The sequence below is a fragment of the Oncorhynchus kisutch genome, linkage group LG22, assembly GCF_002021735.2.
Source record: "Oncorhynchus kisutch isolate 150728-3 linkage group LG22, Okis_V2, whole genome shotgun sequence".
NCBI lineage: Eukaryota > Metazoa > Chordata > Actinopteri > Salmoniformes > Salmonidae > Oncorhynchus > Oncorhynchus kisutch.
Genome location: NC_034195.2, coordinates 54,490,394 through 54,516,053, shown reverse-complemented (window position 1 = coordinate 54,516,053; position 25,660 = coordinate 54,490,394). Strand labels below are relative to the sequence as shown.

The 25,660-nt window shown below is 43.1% G+C and overlaps 1 protein-coding gene across 1 annotated transcript in view; it reads right to left on the bottom strand.

Annotated features, from left to right (window-relative positions):
- The window catches only part of LOC109893795 (guanine nucleotide-binding protein subunit beta-5a), a 41,299-nt gene extending 18,558 nt beyond the window's left edge, over nt 1-22,741 (bottom strand). Inside the window, exons 1-3 of the mRNA XM_031801609.1 lie at nt 22,285-22,741; nt 21,073-21,209; nt 20,259-20,300 (exon numbers count right to left, since the gene is read on the bottom strand). Of these exons, the coding sequence (XP_031657469.1) occupies nt 20,259-20,300; nt 21,073-21,209; nt 22,285-22,420 (315 nt within the window). The 5' untranslated portion in view covers nt 22,421-22,741. The remainder of the gene's footprint in view (nt 1-20,258; nt 20,301-21,072; nt 21,210-22,284) is intronic.
- Between the last annotated feature and the right edge of the window lie 2,919 nt (nt 22,742-25,660).

Genomic DNA, 25,660 nt, shown 5'->3' with positions numbered 1-25,660 from the left:
TTCAGAAGGTGTCTATGATACCGGGACATTCAGACTGTGTCTATAATACCGTGACATTCAGGGGTGTCTATAATACCGTGACATTCAGAAGGTGTCTATGATACCGGGACATTCAGAAGGTGTCTATGATACCGGGACATTCAGAAGGTGTCTATAATACCGTGACATTCAGAAGGTGTCTATAATACCGTGACATTCAGGTGTCTATAATACCGTGACATTCAGTGTCTATAATACCGTGACATTCAGAAGGTGTCTATGATACCGTGACATTCAGAAGGTGTCTATAATACCGTGACATCCAGGTGTCTATAATACCGTGACATTCAGGGGTGTCTATAATACCGTGACATTCAGACGGTGTCTATAATACCGTGACATTCAGAAGGTGTCTATAATACCGTGACATTCAGACGGTGTCTATGATACCGTGACATTCAGAAGGTGTCTATAATACCATGACATTCAGAAGGTGTCTATAATACCGGGACATTCAGAAGGTGTCTATGATACCGGGACATTCAGGGGTGTCTATAATACCGTGACATTCAGAAGGTGTCTATGATACCGGACATTCAGGGGTGTCTATAATACCGTGACATTCAGAAGGTGTCTATAATACCGGGACATTCAGAAGGTGTCTATAATACCGTGACATTCAGAACGTGTCTATAATACCGGGACATTCAGAAGGTGTCTATGATACAGTGACATTCAGACGGTGTCTATAATACCGGGACATTCAGGGGTGTCTATAATACCGTGACATTCAGGGTGTCTATAATACCGTGACATTCAGGGGTGTCTATAATACCGTGACATTCAGACGGTGTCTATGATACCGTGACATTCAGACGATGTCTATGATACCGTGACATTCAGACGGTGTCTATGATACCGTGACATTCAGAAGGTGTCTATAATACCGTGACATTCAGAAGGTGTCTATGATACCGGGACATTCAGAAGGTGTCTATGATACCGGGACATTCAGACGGTGTCTATAATACCGTGACATTCAGAAGGTGTCTATGATACCGTGACATTCAGACGGTGTCTATGATACCGTGACATTCAGAAGGTGTCTATGATACCGGGACATTCAGACTGTGTCTATAATACCGTGACATTCAGGGGTGTCTATAATACCGTGACATTCAGAAGGTGTCTATGATACCGGGACATTCAGAAGGTGTCTATGATACCGGGACATTCAGAAGGTGTCTATAATACCGTGACATTCAGAAGGTGTCTATAATACCGTGACATTCAGAAGGTGTCTATGATACAGTGACATTCAGACGGTGTCTATAATACCGTGACATTCAGACGGTGTCTATGATACCGTGACATTCAGAAGGTGTCTATAATACCGTGACATTCAGGGGTGTCTATAATACCGTGACATTCAGAAGGTGTCTATGATACCGTGACATTCAGAAGGTGTCTATGATACCGTGACATTCAGACGGTGTCTATGATACCGTGACATTCAGACGGTGTCTATGATACCGTGACATTCAGTAGGTGTCTATGATACCGTGACATTCAGAAGGTTGTCTATAATACCGTGACATTCAGAAGGTGTTTATAATACCGTGACATTCAGACGGTGTCTATAATACCGTGACATTCAGACGGTGTCTATGATACCGTGACATTCAGGTGTCTATAATACCGGGACATTCAGGTGTCTATAATACCGTGACATCCAGGTGTCTATAATACCGTGACATTCAGGTGTCTATAATACCGTGACATCCAGGTGTCTATAATACCATGACATCCAGGTGTCTATAATACCGGGACATTCAGGTGTCTATAATACCGGGACATTCAGGTGTCTATAATACCGTGACATCCAGGTGTCTATAATACCGGGACATTCAGGTGTCTATAATACCGTGACATCCAGGTGTCTATAATACCAGGACATTCAGGTGTCTATAATACCGGGACATTCAGGTGTCTGTAATACCGTGACATCCAGGTGTCTATAATACCGTGACATCCAGGTGTCCTATAATACCGTGACATTCAGACGGTGTCTATAATACCAGGACATCCAGGTGTCTATAATACCGTGACATCCAGGTGTCTATAATACCGGGACATCCAGGTGTCTATAATACCGGGACATCCAGGTGTCTATAATACCGGGACATTCAGGTGTCTATAATACCGGGACATTCAGAAGGTGTCTATACTACCGTGACATCCAGGTGTCTATAATACCGTGACATTCAGGTGTCTATAATACCGGGACATCCAGGTGTCTATAATACCGGGACATTCAGGTGTCTATAATACCGTGACATTCAGGTGTCTATAATACCGGGACATCCAGGTGTCTATAATACCGTGACATTCAGAAGGTGTCTATAATACCGTGACATTCAGAAGGTGTCTATAATACCGTGACATTCAGAAGGTGTCTATAATACCGGGACATTCAGAAGGTGTCTATAATACCGGGACATTCAGAAGGTGTCTATAATACCGTGACATCCAGGTGTCTATATACCGTGACATTCAGAAGGTGTCTATAATACCGTGACATTCAGAAGGTGTCTATAATACCGTGACATTCAGAAGGTGTCTATGATACCGGGACATTCAGACTGTGTCTATAATACCGTGACATTCAGGGGTGTCTATAATACCGTGACATTCAGAAGGTGTCTATGATACCGGGACATTCAGAAGGTGTCTATGATACCGGGACATTCAGAAGGTGTCTATAATACCGTGACATTCAGAAGGTGTCTAGTAATACCGTGACATTCAGGTGTCTATAATACCGTGACATTCAGGTGTCTATAATACCGTGACATTCAGAAGGTGTCTATGATACCGCGACATTCAGAAGGTGTCTATAATACCGTGACATCCAGGTGTCTATAATACCGTGACATTCAGGGGTGTCTATAATACCGTGACATTCAGACGGTGTCTATAATACCGTGACATTCAGAAGGTGTCTATAATACCGTGACATTCAGACGGTGTCTATGATACCGTGACATTCAGAAGGTGTCTATAATACCATGACATTCAGAAGGTGTCTATAATACCGGGACATTCAGAAGGTGTCTATGATACCGGGACATTCAGGGGTGTCTATAATACCGTGACATTCAGAAGGTGTCTATGATACCGGGACATTCAGGGGTGTCTATAATACAGTGACATTCAGAAGGTGTCTATAATACCGGGACATTCAGAAGGTGTCTATAATACCGTGACATTCAGAACGTGTCTATAATACCGGGACATTCAGAAGGTGTCTATGATACAGTGACATTCAGACGGTGTCTATAATACCGGGACATTCAGGGGTGTCTATAATACCGTGACATTCAGGGGTGTCTATAATACTGTGACATTCAGGGGTGTCTATAATACCGTGACATTCAGACGGTGTCTATGATACCGTGACATTCAGACGATGTCTATGATACCGTGACATTCAGACGGTGTCTATGATACCGTGACATTCAGAAGGTGTCTATAATACCGTGACATTCAGAAGGTGTCTATGATACCGGGACATTCAGAAGGTGTCTATGATACCGGGACATTCAGACGGTGTCTATAATACCGTGACATTCAGAAGGTGTCTATGATACCGTGACATTCAGACGGTGTCTATGATACCGTGACATTCAGAAGGTGTCTATGATACCGGGACATTCAGACTGTGTCTATAATACCGTGACATTCAGGGGTGTCTATAATACCGTGACATTCAGAAGGTGTCTATGATACCGGGACATTCAGAAGGTGTCTATGATACCGGGACATTCAGAAGGTGTCTATAATACCGTGACATTCAGAAGGTGTCTATAATACCGTGACATTCAGAAGGTGTCTATGATACAGTGACATTCAGACGGTGTCTATAATACCGTGACATTCAGACGGTGTCTATGATACCGTGACATTCAGAAGGTGTCTATAATACCGTGACATTCAGGGGTGTCTATAATACCGTGACATTCAGAAGGTGTCTATGATACCGTGACATTCAGACGGTGTCTATGATACCGTGACATTCAGACGGTGTCTATGATACCGTGACATTCAGACGGTGTCTATGATACCGTGACATTCAGACGGTGTCTATGATACCGTGACATTCAGTAGGTGTCTATGATACCGTGACATTCAGAAGGTGTCTATAATACCGTGACATTCAGAAGGTGTTTATAATACCGTGACATTCAGACGGTGTCTATAATACCGTGACATTCAGACGGTGTCTATGATACCGTGACATTCAGGTGTCTATAATACCGGGACATTCAGGTGTCTATAATACCGTGACATCCAGGTGTCTATAATACCGTGACATTCAGGTGTCTATAATACCGTGACATCCAGGTGTCTATAATACCATGACATCCAGGTGTCTATAATACCGGGACATTCAGGTGTCTATAATACCGGGACATTCAGGTGTCTATAATACCGTGACATCCAGGTGTCTATAATACCGGGACATTCAGGTGTCTATAATACCGTGACATCCAGGTGTCTATAATACCAGGACATTCAGGTGTCTATAATACCGGGACATTCAGGTGTCTGTAATACCGTGACATCCAGGTGTCTATAATACCGTGACATCCAGGTGTCTATAATACCGTGACATTCAGACGGTGTCTATAATACCAGGACATCCAGGTGTCTATAATACCGTGACATCCAGGTGTCTATAATACCGGGACATCCAGGTGTCTATAATACCGGGACATCCAGGTGTCTATAATACCGGGACATTCAGGTGTCTATAATACCGGGACATTCAGAAGGTGTCTATACTACCGTGACATCCAGGTGTCTATAATACCGTGACATTCAGGTGTCTATAATACCGGGACATCCAGGTGTCTATAATACCGGGACATTCAGGTGTCTATAATACCGTGACATTCAGGTGTCTATAATACCGGGACATCCAGGTGTCTATAATACCGTGACATTCAGAAGGTGTCTATAATACCGTGACATTCAGAAGGTGTCTATAATACCGTGACATTCAGAAGGTGTCTATAATACCGGGACATTCAGAAGGTGTCTATAATACCGGGACATTCAGGTGTCTATAATACCGTGACATCCAGGTGTCTATAATACCGTGACATTCAGAAGGTGTCTATAATACCGTGACATTCAGAAGGTGTCTATAATACCGTGACATTCAGAAGGTGTCTATAATACCGTGACATTCAGAAGGTTGTCTATAATACCGGGACATTCAGGGGTGTCTATAATACCGGGACATTCAGAAGGTGTCTATAATACCGGGACATTCAGAAGGTGTCTATAATACCGGGACATTCAGACGGTGTCTATAATACCGTGACATCCAGGTGTCTATAATACCGTGACATCCAGGTGTCTATAATACCGGGACATTCAGAAGGTGTCTATAATACCGTGACATCCAGGTGTCTATAATACCGGGACATTCAGACGGTGTCTATAATACCGTGACATCCAGGTGTCTATAATACCGTGACATTCAGGTGTCTATAAAACCGTGACATTCAGGTGTCTATAATACCGTGACATTCAGGTGTCTATAATACCGTGACATTCAGAAGGTGTCTATGATACCGTGACATTCAGAAGGTGTCTATAATACCGTGACATCCAGGTGTCTATAATACCGTGACATCCAGGTGTCTATAATACCGTGACATTCAGGGGTGTCTATAATACCGTGACATTCAGACGGTGTCTATAATACCGTGACATTCAGACGGTGTCTATAATACGTGACATTCAGAAGGTGTCTATAATACCAGGACATTCAGAAGTTGTCTATGATACCGGGACATTCAGGGGTGTCTATAATACCGTGACATTCAGAAGGTGTCTATGATACTGGGACATTCAGGGGTGTCTATAATACCGTGACATTCAGAAGGTGTCTATGATACCGGGACATTCAGAAGGTGTCTATAATACCGTGACATTCAGAAGGTGTCTATAATACCGTGACATTCAGAAGGTGTCTATGATACAGTGACATTCAGAAGGTGTCTATGATACCGTGACATTCAGACGGTGTCTATAATACCGTGACATCCAGGTGTCTATAATACCGGGACATCCAGGTGTCTATAATACCGGGACATCCAGGTGTCTATAATACCGGGACATTCAGGTGTCTATAATACCGGGACATTCAGAAGGTGTCTATACTACCGTGACATCCAGGTGTCTATAATACCGTGACATTCAGGTGTCTATAATACCGGGACATCCAGGTGTCTATAATACCGGGACATTCAGGTGTCTATAATACCGTGACATTCAGGTGTCTATAATACCGGGACATCCAGGTGTCTATAATACCGTGACATTCAGAAGGTGTCTATAATACCGTGACATTCAGAAGGTGTCTATAATACCGTGACATTCAGAAGGTGTCTATAATACCGTGACATTCAGAAGGTGTCTATAATACCGTGACATTCAGAAGGTGTCTATAATACCGGGACATTCAGGTGTCTATAATACCGTGACATTCAGGTGTCTATAATACCGGGACATCCAGGTGTCTATAATACCGTGACATTCAGAAGGTGTCTATAATACCGTGACATTCAGAAGGTGTCTATAATACCGTGACATTCAGAAGGTGTCTATAATACCGGGACATTCAGAAGGTGTCTATAATACCGGGACATTCAGAAGGTGTCTATAATACCGTGACATCCAGGTGTCTATAATACCGTGACATTCAGAAGGTGTCTATGATACCGGGACATTCAGACTGTGTCTATAATACCGTGACATTCAGGGGTGTCTATAATACCGTGACATTCAGAAGGTGTCTATGATACCGGGACATTCAGAAGGTGTCTATGATACCGGGACATTCAGAAGGTGTCTATAATACCGTGACATTCAGAAGGTGTCTATAATACCGTGACATTCAGAAGGTGTCTATGATACAGTGACATTCAGACGGTGTCTATAATACCGTGACATTCAGACGGTGTCTATGATACCGTGACATTCAGAAGGTGTCTATAATACCGTGACATTCAGGGGTGTCTATAATACCGTGACATTCAGAAGGTGTCTATGATACCGTGACATTCAGAAGGTGTCTATGATACCGTGACATTCAGACGGTGTCTATGATACCGTGACATTCAGACGGTGTCTATGATACCGTGACATTCAGACGGTGTCTATGATACCGTGACATTCAGACGGTGTCTATGATACCGTGACATTCAGTAGGTGTCTATGATACCGTGACATTCAGAAGGTGTCTATAATACCGTGACATTCAGAAGGTGTTTATAATACCGTGACATTCAGACGGTGTCTATAATACCGTGACATTCAGACGGTGTCTATGATACCGTGACATTCAGGTGTCTATAATACCGGGACATTCAGGTGTCTATAATACCGTGACATCCAGGTGTCTATAATACCGTGACATTCAGGTGTCTATAATACCGTGACATCCAGGTGTCTATAATACCATGACATCCAGGTGTCTATAATACCGGGACATTCAGGTGTCTATAATACCGGGACATTCAGGTGTCTATAATACCGTGACATCCAGGTGTCTATAATACCGGGACATTCAGGTGTCTATAATACCGTGACATCCAGGTGTCTATAATACCAGGACATTCAGGTGTCTATAATACCGGGACATTCAGGTGTCTGTAATACCGTGACATCCAGGTGTCTATAATACCGTGACATCCAGGTGTCTATAATACCGTGACATTCAGACGGTGTCTATAATACCAGGACATCCAGGTGTCTATAATACCGTGACATCCAGGTGTCTATAATACCGGGACATCCAGGTGTCTATAATACCGGGACATCCAGGTGTCTATAATACCGGGACATTCAGGTGTCTATAATACCGGGACATTCAGAAGGTGTCTATACTACCGTGACATCCAGGTGTCTATAATACCGTGACATTCAGGTGTCTATAATACCGGGACATCCAGGTGTCTATAATACCGGGACATTCAGGTGTCTATAATACCGTGACATTCAGGTGTCTATAATACCGGGACATCCAGGTGTCTATAATACCGTGACATTCAGAAGGTGTCTATAATACCGTGACATTCAGAAGGTGTCTATAATACCGTGACATTCAGAAGGTGTCTATAATACCGGGACATTCAGAAGGTGTCTATAATACCGGGACATTCAGAAGGTGTCTATAATACCGTGACATCCAGGTGTCTATAATACCGTGACATTCAGAAGGTGTCTATAATACCGTGACATTCAGAAGGTGTCTATAATACCGTGACATTCAGAAGGTGTCTATGATACCGGGACATTCAGACTGTGTCTATAATACCGTGACATTCAGGGGTGTCTATAATACCGTGACATTCAGAAGGTGTCTATGATACCGGGACATTCAGAAGGTGTCTATGATACCGGGACATTCAGAAGGTGTCTATAATACCGTGACATTCAGAAGGTGTCTATAATACCGTGACATTCAGGTGTCTATAATACCGTGACATTCAGGTGTCTATAATACCGTGACATTCAGAAGGTGTCTATGATACCGCGACATTCAGAAGGTGTCTATAATACCGTGACATCCAGGTGTCTATAATACCGTGACATTCAGGGGTGTCTATAATACCGTGACATTCAGACGGTGTCTATAATACCGTGACATTCAGAAGGTGTCTATAATACCGTGACATTCAGACGGTGTCTATGATACCGTGACATTCAGAAGGTGTCTATAATACCATGACATTCAGAAGGTGTCTATAATACCGGGACATTCAGAAGGTGTCTATGATACCGGGACATTCAGGGGTGTCTATAATACCGTGACATTCAGAAGGTGTCTATGATACCGGGACATTCAGGGGTGTCTATAATACAGTGACATTCAGAAGGTGTCTATAATACCGGGACATTCAGAAGGTGTCTATAATACCGTGACATTCAGAACGTGTCTATAATACCGGGACATTCAGAAGGTGTCTATGATACAGTGACATTCAGACGGTGTCTATAATACCGGGACATTCAGGGGTGTCTATAATACCGTGACATTCAGGGGTGTCTATAATACTGTGACATTCAGGGGTGTCTATAATACCGTGACATTCAGACGGTGTCTATGATACCGTGACATTCAGACGATGTCTATGATACCGTGACATTCAGACGGTGTCTATGATACCGTGACATTCAGAAGGTGTCTATAATACCGTGACATTCAGAAGGTGTCTATGATACCGGGACATTCAGAAGGTGTCTATGATACCGGGACATTCAGACGGTGTCTATAATACCGTGACATTCAGAAGGTGTCTATGATACCGTGACATTCAGACGGTGTCTATGATACCGTGACATTCAGAAGGTGTCTATGATACCGGGACATTCAGACTGTGTCTATAATACCGTGACATTCAGGGGTGTCTATAATACCGTGACATTCAGAAGGTGTCTATGATACCGGGACATTCAGAAGGTGTCTATGATACCGGGACATTCAGAAGGTGTCTATAATACCGTGACATTCAGAAGGTGTCTATAATACCGTGACATTCAGAAGGTGTCTATGATACAGTGACATTCAGACGGTGTCTATAATACCGTGACATTCAGACGGTGTCTATGATACCGTGACATTCAGAAGGTGTCTATAATACCGTGACATTCAGGGGTGTCTATAATACCGTGACATTCAGAAGGTGTCTATGATACCGTGACATTCAGACGGTGTCTATGATACCGTGACATTCAGACGGTGTCTATGATACCGTGACATTCAGACGGTGTCTATGATACCGTGACATTCAGACGGTGTCTATGATACCGTGACATTCAGTAGGTGTCTATGATACCGTGACATTCAGAAGGTGTCTATAATACCGTGACATTCAGAAGGTGTTTATAATACCGTGACATTCAGACGGTGTCTATAATACCGTGACATTCAGACGGTGTCTATGATACCGTGACATTCAGGTGTCTATAATACCGGGACATTCAGGTGTCTATAATACCGTGACATCCAGGTGTCTATAATACCGTGACATTCAGGTGTCTATAATACCGTGACATCCAGGTGTCTATAATACCATGACATCCAGGTGTCTATAATACCGGGACATTCAGGTGTCTATAATACCGGGACATTCAGGTGTCTATAATACCGTGACATCCAGGTGTCTATAATACCGGGACATTCAGGTGTCTATAATACCGTGACATCCAGGTGTCTATAATACCAGGACATTCAGGTGTCTATAATACCGGGACATTCAGGTGTCTGTAATACCGTGACATCCAGGTGTCTATAATACCGTGACATCCAGGTGTCTATAATACCGTGACATTCAGACGGTGTCTATAATACCAGGACATCCAGGTGTCTATAATACCGTGACATCCAGGTGTCTATAATACCGGGACATCCAGGTGTCTATAATACCGGGACATCCAGGTGTCTATAATACCGGGACATTCAGGTGTCTATAATACCGGGACATTCAGAAGGTGTCTATACTACCGTGACATCCAGGTGTCTATAATACCGTGACATTCAGGTGTCTATAATACCGGGACATCCAGGTGTCTATAATACCGGGACATTCAGGTGTCTATAATACCGTGACATTCAGGTGTCTATAATACCGGGACATCCAGGTGTCTATAATACCGTGACATTCAGAAGGTGTCTATAATACCGTGACATTCAGAAGGTGTCTATAATACCGTGACATTCAGAAGGTGTCTATAATACCGGGACATTCAGAAGGTGTCTATAATACCGGGACATTCAGGTGTCTATAATACCGTGACATCCAGGTGTCTATAATACCGTGACATTCAGAAGGTGTCTATAATACCGTGACATTCAGAAGGTGTCTATAATACCGTGACATTCAGAAGGTGTCTATAATACCGTGACATTCAGAAGGTGTCTATAATACCGGGACATTCAGGGGTGTCTATAATACCGGGACATTCAGAAGGTGTCTATAATACCGGGACATTCAGAAGGTGTCTATAATACCGGGACATTCAGACGGTGTCTATAATACCGTGACATCCAGGTGTCTATAATACCGTGACATCCAGGTGTCTATAATACCGGGACATTCAGAAGGTGTCTATAATACCGTGACATCCAGGTGTCTATAATACCGGGACATTCAGACGGTGTCTATAATACCGTGACATCCAGGTGTCTATAATACCGTGACATTCAGGTGTCTATAAAACCGTGACATTCAGGTGTCTATAATACCGTGACATTCAGGTGTCTATAATACCGTGACATTCAGAAGGTGTCTATGATACCGTGACATTCAGAAGGTGTCTATAATACCGTGACATCCAGGTGTCTATAATACCGTGACATCCAGGTGTCTATAATACCGTGACATTCAGGGGTGTCTATAATACCGTGACATTCAGACGGTGTCTATAATACCGTGACATTCAGACGGTGTCTATAATACCGTGACATTCAGAAGGTGTCTATAATACCAGGACATTCAGAAGTTGTCTATGATACCGGGACATTCAGGGGTGTCTATAATACCGTGACATTCAGAAGGTGTCTATGATACTGGGACATTCAGGGGTGTCTATAATACCGTGACATTCAGAAGGTGTCTATGATACCGGGACATTCAGAAGGTGTCTATAATACCGTGACATTCAGAAGGTGTCTATAATACCGTGACATTCAGAAGGTGTCTATGATACAGTGACATTCAGAAGGTGTCTATGATACCGTGACATTCAGACGGTGTCTATAATACCGTGACATCCAGGTGTCTATAATACCGGGACATCCAGGTGTCTATAATACCGGGACATCCAGGTGTCTATAATACCGGGACATTCAGGTGTCTATAATACCGGGACATTCAGAAGGTGTCTATACTACCGTGACATCCAGGTGTCTATAATACCGTGACATTCAGGTGTCTATAATACCGGGACATCCAGGTGTCTATAATACCGGGACATTCAGGTGTCTATAATACCGTGACATTCAGGTGTCTATAATACCGGGACATCCAGGTGTCTATAATACCGTGACATTCAGAAGGTGTCTATAATACCGTGACATTCAGAAGGTGTCTATAATACCGTGACATTCAGAAGGTGTCTATAATACCGTGACATTCAGAAGGTGTCTATAATACCGTGACATTCAGAAGGTGTCTATAATACCGGGACATTCAGGTGTCTATAATACCGTGACATTCAGGTGTCTATAATACCGGGACATCCAGGTGTCTATAATACCGTGACATTCAGAAGGTGTCTATAATACCGTGACATTCAGAAGGTGTCTATAATACCGTGACATTCAGAAGGTGTCTATAATACCGGGACATTCAGAAGGTGTCTATAATACCGGGACATTCAGAAGGTGTCTATAATACCGTGACATCCAGGTGTCTATAATACCGTGACATTCAGAAGGTGTCTATAATACCGTGACATTCAGAAGGTGTCTATAATACCGTGACATTCAGAAGGTGTCTATGATACCGGGACATTCAGACTGTGTCTATAATACCGTGACATTCAGGGGTGTCTATAATACCGTGACATTCAGAAGGTGTCTATGATACCGGGACATTCAGAAGGTGTCTATGATACCGGGACATTCAGAAGGTGTCTATAATACCGTGACATTCAGGTGTCTATAATACCGTGACATTCAGAAGGTGTCTATGATACCGCGACATTCAGAAGGTGTCTATAATACCGTGACATCCAGGTGTCTATAATACCGTGACATTCAGGGGTGTCTATAATACCTTGACATTCAGACGGTGTCTATAATACCATGACATTCAGAAGGTGTCTATAATACCGTGACATTCAGACGGTGTCTATGATACCGTGACATTCAGAAGGTGTCTATAATACCATGACATTCAGAAGGTGTCTATAATACCGGGACATTCAGAAGGTGTCTATGATACCGGGACATTCAGGGGTGTCTATAATACCGTGACATTCAGAAGGTGTCTATGATACCGGGACATTCAGGGGTGTCTATAATACCGTGACATTCAGAAGGTGTCTATAATACCGGGACATTCAGAAGGTGTCTATAATACCGTGACATTCAGAACGTGTCTATAATACCGGGACATTCAGAAGGTGTCTATGATACAGTGACATTCAGACGGTGTCTATAATACCGGGACATTCAGGGGTGTCTATAATACCGTGACATTCAGGGGTGTCTATAATACCGTGACATTCAGGGGTGTCTATAATACCGTGACATTCAGACGGTGTCTATGATACCGTGACATTCAGACGATGTCTATGATACCGTGACATTCAGACGGTGTCTATGATACCGTGACATTCAGAAGGTGTCTATAATACCGTGACATTCAGAAGGTGTCTATGATACCGGGACATTCAGAAGGTGTCTATGATACCGGGACATTCAGACGGTGTCTATAATACCGTGACATTCAGAAGGTGTCTATGATACCGTGACATTCAGACGGTGTCTATGATACCGTGACATTCAGAAGGTGTCTATGATACCGGGACATTCAGACTGTGTCTATAATACCGTGACATTCAGGGGTGTCTATAATACCGTGACATTCAGAAGGTGTCTATGATACCGGGACATTCAGAAGGTGTCTATGATACCGGGACATTCAGAAGGTGTCTATAATACCGTGACATTCAGAAGGTGTCTATAATACCGTGACATTCAGAAGGTGTCTATGATACAGTGACATTCAGACGGTGTCTATAATACCGTGACATTCAGAAGGTGTCTATAATACCGTGACATTCAGAAGGTGTCTATAATACCGTGACATTCAGGTGTCTATAATACCGTGACATTCAGGTGTCTATAATACCGTGACATTCAGAAGGTGTCTATGATACCGCGACATTCAGAAGGTGTCTATAATACCGTGACATCCAGGTGTCTATAATACCGTGACATTCAGGGGTGTCTATAATACCTTGACATTCAGACGGTGTCTATAATACCGTGACATTCAGAAGGTGTCTATAATACCGTGACATTCAGACGGTGTCTATGATACCGTGACATTCAGAAGGTGTCTATAATACCATGACATTCAGAAGGTGTCTATAATACCGGGACATTCAGAAGGTGTCTATGATACCGGGACATTCAGGGGTGTCTATAATACCGTGACATTCAGAAGGTGTCTATGATACCGGGACATTCAGGGGTGTCTATAATACCGTGACATTCAGAAGGTGTCTATAATACCGGGACATTCAGAAGGTGTCTATAATACCGTGACATTCAGAACGTGTCTATAATACCGGGACATTCAGAAGGTGTCTATGATACAGTGACATTCAGACGGTGTCTATAATACCGGGACATTCAGGGGTGTCTATAATACCGTGACATTCAGGGGTGTCTATAATACCGTGACATTCAGGGGTGTCTATAATACCGTGACATTCAGACGGTGTCTATGATACCGTGACATTCAGACGATGTCTATGATACCGTGACATTCAGACGGTGTCTATGATACCGTGACATTCAGAAGGTGTCTATAATACCGTGACATTCAGAAGGTGTCTATGATACCGGGACATTCAGAAGGTGTCTATGATACCGGGACATTCAGACGGTGTCTATAATACCGTGACATTCAGAAGGTGTCTATGATACCGTGACATTCAGACGGTGTCTATGATACCGTGACATTCAGAAGGTGTCTATGATACCGGGACATTCAGACTGTGTCTATAATACCGTGACATTCAGGGGTGTCTATAATACCGTGACATTCAGAAGGTGTCTATGATACCGGGACATTCAGAAGGTGTCTATGATACCGGGACATTCAGAAGGTGTCTATAATACCGTGACATTCAGAAGGTGTCTATAATACCGTGACATTCAGAAGGTGTCTATGATACAGTGACATTCAGACGGTGTCTATAATACCGTGACATTCAGACGGTGTCTATGATACCGTGACATTCAGAAGGTGTCTATAATACCGTGACATTCAGGGGTGTCTATAATACCGTGACATTCAGAAGGTGTCTATGATACCGTGACATTCAGAAGGTGTCTATGATACCGTGACATTCAGACGGTGTCTATGATGCCGTGACATTCAGACGGTGTCTATGATACCGTGACATTCAGACGGTGTCTATGATACCGTGACATTCAGACGGTGTCTATGATACCGTGACATTCAGTAGGTGTCTATGATACCGTGACATTCAGAAGGTGTCTATAATACCGTGACATTCAGAAGGTGTTTATAATACCGTGACATTCAGACGGTGTCTATAATACCGTGACATTCAGACGGTGTCTATGATACCGTGACATTCAGGTGTCTATAATACCGGGACATTCAGGTGTCTATAATACCGTGACATCCAGGTGTCTATAATACCGTGACATTCAGGTGTCTATAATACCGTGACATCCAGGTGTCTATAATACCATGACATCCAGGTGTCTATAATACCGGGACATTCAGGTGTCTATAATACCGGGACATTCAGGTGTCTATAATACCGTGACATCCAGGTGTCTATAATACCGGGACATTCAGGTGTCTATAATACCGTGACATCCAGGTGTCTATAATACCGTGACATCCAGGTGTCTATAATACCGTGACATTCAGACGGTGTCTATAATACCAGGACATCCAGGTGTCTATAATACCGTGACATCCAGGTGTCTATAATACCGGGACATCCAGGTGTCTATAATACCGGGACATCCAGGTGTCTATAATACCGGGACATTCAGGTGTCTATAATACCGGGACATTCAGAAGGTGTCTATACTACCGTGACATCCAGGTGTCTATAATACCGTGACATTCAGGTGTCTATAATACCGGGACATCCAGGTGTCTATAATACCGGGACATTCAGGTGTCTATAATACCGTGACATTCAGGTGTCTATAATACCGGGACATCCAGGTGTCTATAATACCGTGACATTCAGAAGGTGTCTATAATACCGTGACATTCAGAAGGTGTCTATAATACCGTGACATTCAGAAGGTGTCTATAATACCGGGACATTCAGAAGGTGTCTATAATACCGGGACATTCAGGTGTCTATAATACCGTGACATCCAGGTGTCTATAATACCGTGACATTCAGAAGGTGTCTATAATACCGTGACATTCAGAAGGTGTCTATAATACCGTGACATTCAGAAGGTGTCTATAATACCGTGACATTCAGAAGGTGTCTATAATACCGGGACATTCAGGGGTGTCTATAATACCGGGACATTCAGAAGGTGTCTATAATACCGGGACATTCAGAAGGTGTCTATAATACCGGGACATTCAGACGGTGTCTATAATACCGTGACATCCAGGTGTCTATAATACCGTGACATCCAGGTGTCTATAATACCGGGACATTCAGAAGGTGTCTATAATACCGTGACATCCAGGTGTCTATAATACCGGGACATTCAGACGGTGTCTATAATACCGTGACATCCAGGTGTCTATAATACCGTGACATTCAGGTGTCTATAAAACCGTGACATTCAGGTGTCTATAATACCGTGACATTCAGGTGTCTATAATACCGTGACATTCAGAAGGTGTCTATGATACCGTGACATTCAGAAGGTGTCTATAATACCGTGACATCCAGGTGTCTATAATACCGTGACATCCAGGTGTCTATAATACCGTGACATTCAGGGGTGTCTATAATACCGTGACATTCAGACGGTGTCTATAATACCGTGACATTCAGACGGTGTCTATAATACCGTGACATTCAGAAGGTGTCTATAATACCAGGACATTCAGAAGGTGTCTATGATACCGGGACATTCAGGGGTGTCTATAATACCGTGACATTCAGAAGGTGTCTATGATACTGGGACATTCGGGGGTGTCTATAATACCGTGACATTCAGAAGGTGTCTATGATACCGGGACATTCAGAAGGTGTCTATAATACCGTGACATTCAGAAGGTGTCTATAATACCGTGACATTCAGAAGGTGTCTATGATACAGTGACATTCAGAAGGTGTCTATGATACCGTGACATTCAGACGGTGTCTATAATACCGTGACATCCAGGTGTCTATAATACCGGGACATCCAGGTGTCTATAATACCGGGACATCCAGGTGTCTATAATACCGGGACATTCAGGTGTCTATAATACCGGGACATTCAGAAGGTGTCTATACTACCGTGACATCCAGGTGTCTATAATACCGTGACATTCAGGTGTCTATAATACCGGGACATCCAGGTGTCTATAATACCGGGACATTCAGGTGTCTATAATACCGTGACATTCAGGTGTCTATAATACCGGGACATCCAGGTGTCTATAATACCGTGACATTCAGAAGGTGTCTATAATACCGTGACATTCAGAAGGTGTCTATAATACCGTGACATTCAGAAGGTGTCTATAATACCGGGACATTCAGAAGGTGTCTATAATACCGGGACATTCAGAAGGTGTCTATAATACCGTGACATCCAGGTGTCTATAATACCGTGACATTCAGAAGGTGTCTATAATACCGTGACATTCAGAAGGTGTCTATAATACCGTGACATTCAGAAGGTGTCTATAATACCGTGACATTCAGAAGGTGTCTATAATACCGGGACATTCAGGGGTGTCTATAATACCGGGACATTCAGAAGGTGTCTATAATACCGGGACATTCAGAAGGTGTCTATAATACCGGGACATTCAGACGGTGTCTATAATACCGTGACATCCAGGTGTCTATAATACCGTGACATCCAGGTGTCTATAATACCGGGACATTCAGAAGGTGTCTATAATACCGTGACATCCAGGTGTCTATAATACCGGGACATTCAGACGGTGTCTATAAGACCGTGACATCCAGGTGTCTATAATACCGTGACATTCAGGTGTCTATAAAACCGTAACATTCAGGTGTCTATAATACCGTGACATTCAGGTGTCTATAATACCGTGACATTCAGAAGGTGTCTATGATACCGTGACATTCAGAAGGTGTCTATAATACCGTGACATCCAGGTGTCTATAATACCGTGACATCCAGGTGTCTATAATACCGTGACATTCAGGGGTGTCTATAATACCGTGACATTCAGACGGTGTCTATAATACCGTGACATTCAGAAGGTGTCTATAATACCGTGACATTCAGAAGGTGTCTATAATACCAGGACATTCAGAAGGTGTCTATGATACCGGGACATTCAGGGGTGTCTATAATACCGTGACATTCAGAAGGTGTCTATGATACTGGGACATTCAGGGGTGTCTATAATACCGTGACATTCAGAAGGTGTCTATGATACCGTGACATTCAGACGGTGTCTATGATACCGTGACATTCAGAAGGTGTCTATAATACCGGGACATTCAGAAGGTGTCTATGATACCGGGACATTCAGACGGTGTCTATAATACCGTGACATTCAGGGGTGTCTATAATACCGTGACATTCAGAAGGTGTCTATGATACCGGGACATTCAGAAGGTGTCTATAATACCGTGACATTCAGAAGGTGTCTATGATACAGTGACATTCAGAAGGTGTCTATGATACCGTGACATTCAGACGGTGTCTATGATACCGTGACATTCAGAAGGTGTCTATGATACCGTGACATTCAGAAGGTGTCTATGATACCGTGACATTCAGAAGGTGTCTATAATACCGTGACATTCAGAAGGTGTATATAATACCGTGACATTCAAAAGGTGTCTATAATACCATGACATTCAGGGGTGTCTATGATACCGTGACATTCAGGGGTGTCTATAATACCATGACATTCAGGGGTGTCTATAATACCGTGACATTCAGGGGTGTCTATAATACCGTGACATTCAGGGGTGTCTATAATACCGTGACATTCAGGGGTGTCTATAATACTGTGACATTCAGAAGGTGTCTATGATACCGTGACATTCAAAAGGTGTCTATGATACCGTGACATTCAGAAGGTGTCTATGATACCGGGACATTCAGGGGTGTCTATAATATACCGTGACATTCAGGGGTGTCTATAATACCAGGACATCCAGGTGTCTATAATACCGTGACATTCAGGGGTGTCTATAAGACCGTGACATTCAGGGGTGTCTATAATACCGTGACATTCAGAAGGTGTCTATAATACCGTGACATCCAGGGGTGTCTATAATACCGTGACATTCAGGGGTGTCTATAATACCGTGACACCCAGGGGTGTCTATAATACCGTGACATCCAGGGGTGTCTATAATAGCGTGACATCCAGGGGTGTCTATAATAGCGTGACATCCAGGGGTGTCTATATTACCGTGACATCCAGGGGTGTCTATAATACCGTGACATTCAGAAGGTGTCTATAATAGCGTGACATCCAGGGGTGTCTATAATAGCGTGACATCCAGGGGTGTCTATAATACCGTGACATCCAGGGGTGTCTATAATACCGTGACATTCAGAAGGTGTCTATAATAGCGTGACATCCAGGGGTGTCTATAATACCGTGACATCCAGGGGTGTCTATAATACCGTGACATTCAGAAGGTGTCTATAATAGCGTGACATCCAGGGGTGTCTATAATACCGTGACATTCAGAAGGTGTCTATAATAGCGTGACATCCAGGGGTGTCTATAATACCGTGACATTCAGAAGGTGTCTATAATAGCGTGACATCCAGGGGTGTCTATAATACCGTGACATCCAGGGGTGTCTATAATACCGTGACATCCAGAAGGTGTCTATAATAGCGTGACATCCAGGGGTGTCTATAATAGCGTGACATCCAGGGGTGTCTATAATACCGTGACATCCAGGGGTGTCTATTTTAAATGGGACCTCCTCCGCTACATTTATTTAAGGGCTGTATAGTAAAGATATAATTTAACTGTAAAATGTTTTATCTTTTTAATGTGTCATGAACACAACCAGTCATGATGTTTTCATCTGATTGTCGAACAAATCACTTCAAAAAGTTGGTTAAGTAGGTTTACTTGCTCACGTCTACTCGAAACCAATCCCAGCATGCCAACAGTGCACTGTGCACCCGCCATTCGAATGCAAAGGAGCATCTATTACAAACGCCATAAGGGTAATGACATTCAGCCTACCAAAGTGCTGTGTAATCATGGATGTCAAGGGAAGCCAGGTTTTCCCAAAATATGTTAACATATAAACTTATACAAAAGGTTCCCTACCTTGTTAGTGGTGAAGGCATCCCATACAATCACTTTTCCATCCTGAAAAGATAGATAGATTAGGATAAAACATTAGAAGTGGCACACAGGCATAAGATTCTTTACATTTCCAACAAAATGTTACAAATGTGATAACTACTGAAAGCAGTGCATGTTATTTTAAACAAAAAACTCAGCACCATGGACAGCGACTGTCAGTATCTCAGATGTGACTACTGAAATATACACACATCTGTTTTAGGAGCTTTTCCCAAACCTCAAATTCAGCGATGATGAGCTTTACAATAAGAGAGGAAGAGGTCGAAGCGAGAGAGGTTTATTCTGACGAAAATCTGTCCACGAAAAATAAGACCACAAAGTGAGGAATTTTTGTATGGAGTGTCGAAATTTGGTCAGCAAATATTTTTTGAATTGCTCATTTGCTATGCGAGGCTAATTTGATTGAATATAAGTTTCATAATGGTTAGGTTATTACGAATGCACTGATATAAAGTGGACGCATGTGGCATTTCGGCCACAAAAAAAACAACTTTATATCGGAGTTGTGCCTGTTGTTCACATGCACATCTGCCCTCACATTGGCTAGAATGGTCCCACCTGATCTCGACTCCTCCCGCCTGCCTTCTATCTTTGAAGACATGTATTTCCATTGTTAGAGCGGTCACTCGACTATCTTGTCAATATGATAGAAAATCTTTATTTTTAACCATTCATTCCAGGACCATGGACAGTGACCGTCCATATATCAAGAGCTGCGACTGCATGAATGCATCTTTTAGGTCTTCAGAAACCTACCCAATAATCTAATGCTCACCTGTGATGAGCTGACGATCCTCCTCTTGTCCTTACACCAGTCCATGCAGAGAACTTTGTTTCCATGTCCCTTCAGAGTACGCCGGGTCTTCATGATAAACTGGCCCAGTCCATCCACCTTCTCTGCCACCTGGTGGACTGTAGTAGGGACCAAGATCCTATGTTACTGTACTGTAGTGTAGTAGGGACCAAGATCCTATGTTACTGTAGTAGGGACCAAGATCCTACGTTACTGTACTGTTATAGGGACCAATATCCTATGTTAGTGTACTGATGTTAAAAGTGGTTAGTTGTGGAACAATATCAGACATTAGTGCACTGTTGAAGGGATCAATCTATGGTTAGAGTGGTTAGTTATAGACACCAAGCAATATCCGACGTTTGTGTACTGTTGTTATAGGGACGAATATCCAACGTTAGTCTACTGTTGTTATAGGGACGAATATCCGACGTTAGCCTACTGTTGTTATAGGGACGAATAGCCGACGTTAGTCTACTGTTGTTATAGGGACGAATATCCGACGTTAGTCTACTGTTGTTATTGGGACGAATATCCGACGTTAGTCTACTGTTGTTATTGGGACGAATATCCGACGTTAGTCTACTGTTGTTATTGGGACGAATATCCGATGTTTGCTTATGGTGTCATCATACCATGAGCTGAGCAGGGTCTTAAATGTGTTCTAGCATTAAAACATCCCACCGGGTTGGGGATTCATATTAAACCGCAGTAAACGGTTAGAGATGTTAAAATTAATCTCTCTGATCTCAACGAGGTCGACAAACTAAAGCATAAATCAAGTATGAATCATGTTTTAAGCACCATTTCGGCTATAATAAAACTGTGCTTTTGAGTGTGAAAAGAAATAGCAAATAGTGGAGTAAATTCCACCAAAGCCTAGGCTATATGTCTAATTGCAGCCGGAAATGCATCTTGTCATTTGAACAAATCCGAGTGATATTAATACATAGGCGAGCAAGTGGCTACAAATATAATAACCGTTTACAAATGAATGAATAATTATCTATTTTCTTCGTATGACCGAGTCAGTGCTCTGATAATAGCAATATGACAAATTCACAATATAGGCCTATTATATCTATATATATATTCTGATATGGTCGTGTTTACATTTTGCATGCAGTACTATTCGGAAGGCAGTGTTTTGATTCGCGGGGCCTTCCCTCTCGTCTCATTTTCAGCACCACTCACGTTCAACATCATGCAGCTTCGCTCTTTCGTCCTCGAGCTTCGTTTTCAACGTGTCCGATTCCGCTTTTAGGTTGGTGAGAGTCTCATTCGGTTGTATCTCCTGTGTAGCCATTTCAGGTTTTGTGGAAAATATCATATATATTCCCGTTGTCAGAGCAGATGCGGGCAGCAAAAAAAAAAGAAGAGAGAGTATATTTTGCAAGCTAAGGACGCGGGGCTCACAGCTGATGCAGCTCTCATGACGTCAGAGAAAAGATGCTTTCTCAGTTTTCGAGAGGGAGGCTGCCATCGACGCTATGTAGACTAGATCCATCACGTGCGCAATAGCTACTTATATGATCAAACAAAATTTGACGCAAAAAAAGAGAGAATTGTTTTTCCCTCAACCATAGTATAAAACATTCTAGACATGGTCAACACGGATGCGATCATGTAGGTCTAAAGTGTATACGTTTGCATATGTGTAAGAAATCCTTACAAAAAAAAACAGAAATCAACTAATACATAATTTTATTCCCATGTAATTCTTTTTAGGCACATGTATTTACAGAGCCTTCAGGAAGTGTTCACACCCCTTGACTTTTTCCCTTTACATTGTTGTTACAGACCGAATTTAAAATGGATTACATTTAGATTTGTCATCACTGGCTTACACACAATACCCCACAATGTCAAAGTTGAATTATGTTTAAAAAAAAATATATATATATATATATATATCGTTTTAAACATGACTCAGGGGTGTAAATACTTACTATATGTAAATTCAATATTTCTGTATTACATTTATCAATTTGCAAAAATGTCTAAAAATATGTTTTCACTTCATTATGGGGTATTGTGTATAGATGGGTGAGAAAAACAACATCCCTGTTAGTGAACATTTCTCCTTTTCCAAGATAATCCATCCACCTGACAGTTGTGGCATATCAAGAAGCTAACTAAACAGCATGATCATTAAAGGCCACTAAAATGTGCAGTTTTGTCACACAACACAATTCCAGATGTCTCAAGTTGAGGGAGCGTGCAATTGGCATGCTGACTGCAGGAATGCCCACTAGAGCGGTTGCTAGAGAATTTAATGTTAATTTCTCTACCATAAGCCACCTCCAATGTCATTTTAGAGAATTTGGCAGTAAGTCAAATTTGCAGTAAGTCCAGGACCTCCATCTGTGGGATCTTCTGAAACCAGCTACCAGGACAGCTGATGAAACTGTGGGTTTGTCTGAGACCAGCCACCCAGACAGCTGATGAAACTGTGGGTTTGTCTGAGACCAGCCACCAGGACAGCTGATGAAACTGTGGGTTTGTCTGAGACCAGCCACCAGGACAGCTGATGAAACTGTGGCACAACTGAAGACTTTCTGCAGAAACCGTCTCAGAGAAGCTGATCTGCTTGTCGTCCTCACCAGGGTCTTGACCTGACTGCAGTTCGGTGTCATAACAGACTTCAGTGGGAAAATGCTTACCTTCGATGGCCACTGGCTGGAGAAGTGTTCTCTTGAAGGATGAATCATGGTTTCAACTGCACCGAGCAGACAGACAGCATGTATGGCGTTGTGTGGATGAGTGGTTTACTGATGGGAACGTTGTGAAGAGTGCCCTATGGTGGTGGTGGGGTTATGGTATGGGCAAGGCAATAGCTACGGATGAATCCCAGTTTCTATTGTACCGGGCAGATGGCAGACAGGCAGCATGTATGGCAGATGGCAGACAGACAGCATGTATGGCGTTGTGTGGATGAGTGGTTTACTGATGGCAACGTTGTGAACAGAGTGCCCTATGGTGGTGGTGGGGTTATGGTATGGGCAAGGCAATAGCTACGGATAATGATTTTAAATCGATGGCAATTTGAATGCACAGAGATACCGTGATGAAATCCTGAGGCCCGTTGTCATGCCATTCATCCACCGCCATCACCTCATGTTTCAGCATGATCATTTGATCATATTACTCCAGCGCTAGCCTCCCTACACTGGCTTCCTGTCAAGGCAAGGGCTGATTTCAAAGTTTTACTGATAACCTACAAAGCATTACATGGGCTTGCTCCTACCCATCTCTCTGATTTGGTCCTGCCGTACATACCTATACATACGCTACGGTCACAAGATGCAGGCCTCCTAAATGTCCCTAGAATTTATAAGCAAACAGCTGGAGGCAGGGCTTTCTCCTATAGAGCTCAATTTTTATGGAATGGTCTGCCTACCCATGTGAGAGACGCAGACTCTGTCTCAACCTTTAAGTCTTTACTGAAGACTCATCTCTTCAGTGGGTCATATGATTGAGTGTAGTCTGGCCCAGGAGGGGGAAGGTGAACGGAAAGGCTCTGGAGCAACAAACCGCCCTTGCTGTCTCTGCCTGGCCGGTTCCCCTCTTTCCACTGGGATTCTCTGCCTCTAACCCTATTACAGGGGCTGAGTCACTGGCTTACTGGGGCTCTTTCATACCGTCCCTAGGAGGGGTGCGTCACTTGAGTGGGTTGAGTCACTGATGTGATCTTCCTGTCTGGGTTGGCACCCCCCCTTGGGTTGTGCCGTGGCGGAGATCTTTGTGGGCTATACTCGGCCTTGTCTCAGGATGGTAAGTTGGTGGTTGAAGACATCCCTCTAGGGGTGTGGGGGCTGTGCTTTGGCAAAGTGGGTGGGGTTATATCCTTCCTGTTTGGCCCTGTCTGGGGGTGTCCTCAGATGGGGCCACAGTGTCTCCTGACCCCTCCTGTCTCAGCCTCCAGTATTTATGCTGCAGTAGTTTGTGTCGGGGGGCTGGGGTCAGTTTGTTATATCTGGAGTACTTTTCCTGACCTATTCGGAGTCCTGTGTGAATTTAAGTGTTCTCTCTCTCTCTGAGGACCTGAGCCCTAGGACCATGCCTCAGGACTACCTGACATGACTCCTCCTTACTGTCCCCAGTCCACCTGGCCGTGCTGCTGCTCCAGTTTCAACTGTTCTGCCTTATTATTTGACTATGCTGGTCATTTATGAACATTTGAACATCTTGGCCATGTTCTGTTATAATCTCCACCCGGCACAGCCAGAAGAGGACTGGCCACCCCACATAGCCTGGTTCCTCTCTAGGTTTCTTCCTAGGTTTTGGCCTTTCTAGGGAGTTTTTCCTAGCCACCGTGCTTCTACACCTGCATTGCTTGCTGTTTGGGGTTTTAGGCTGGGTTTCTGTACAGCACTTTGAGATATCAGCTGATGTACGAAGGGCTATATAAATACATTTGATTTGGTAATGCACAGCCCCATGTCACTAGGGTGTGTACACAATTCCTGGAAACTGAAAAGGTCCCAGTTCGTCCATGGCCTGCATACTCACCAGACATGTCACCCATTGAGCATGTTTGGGATGCTCTGGATCGACTTGTACGACAGCG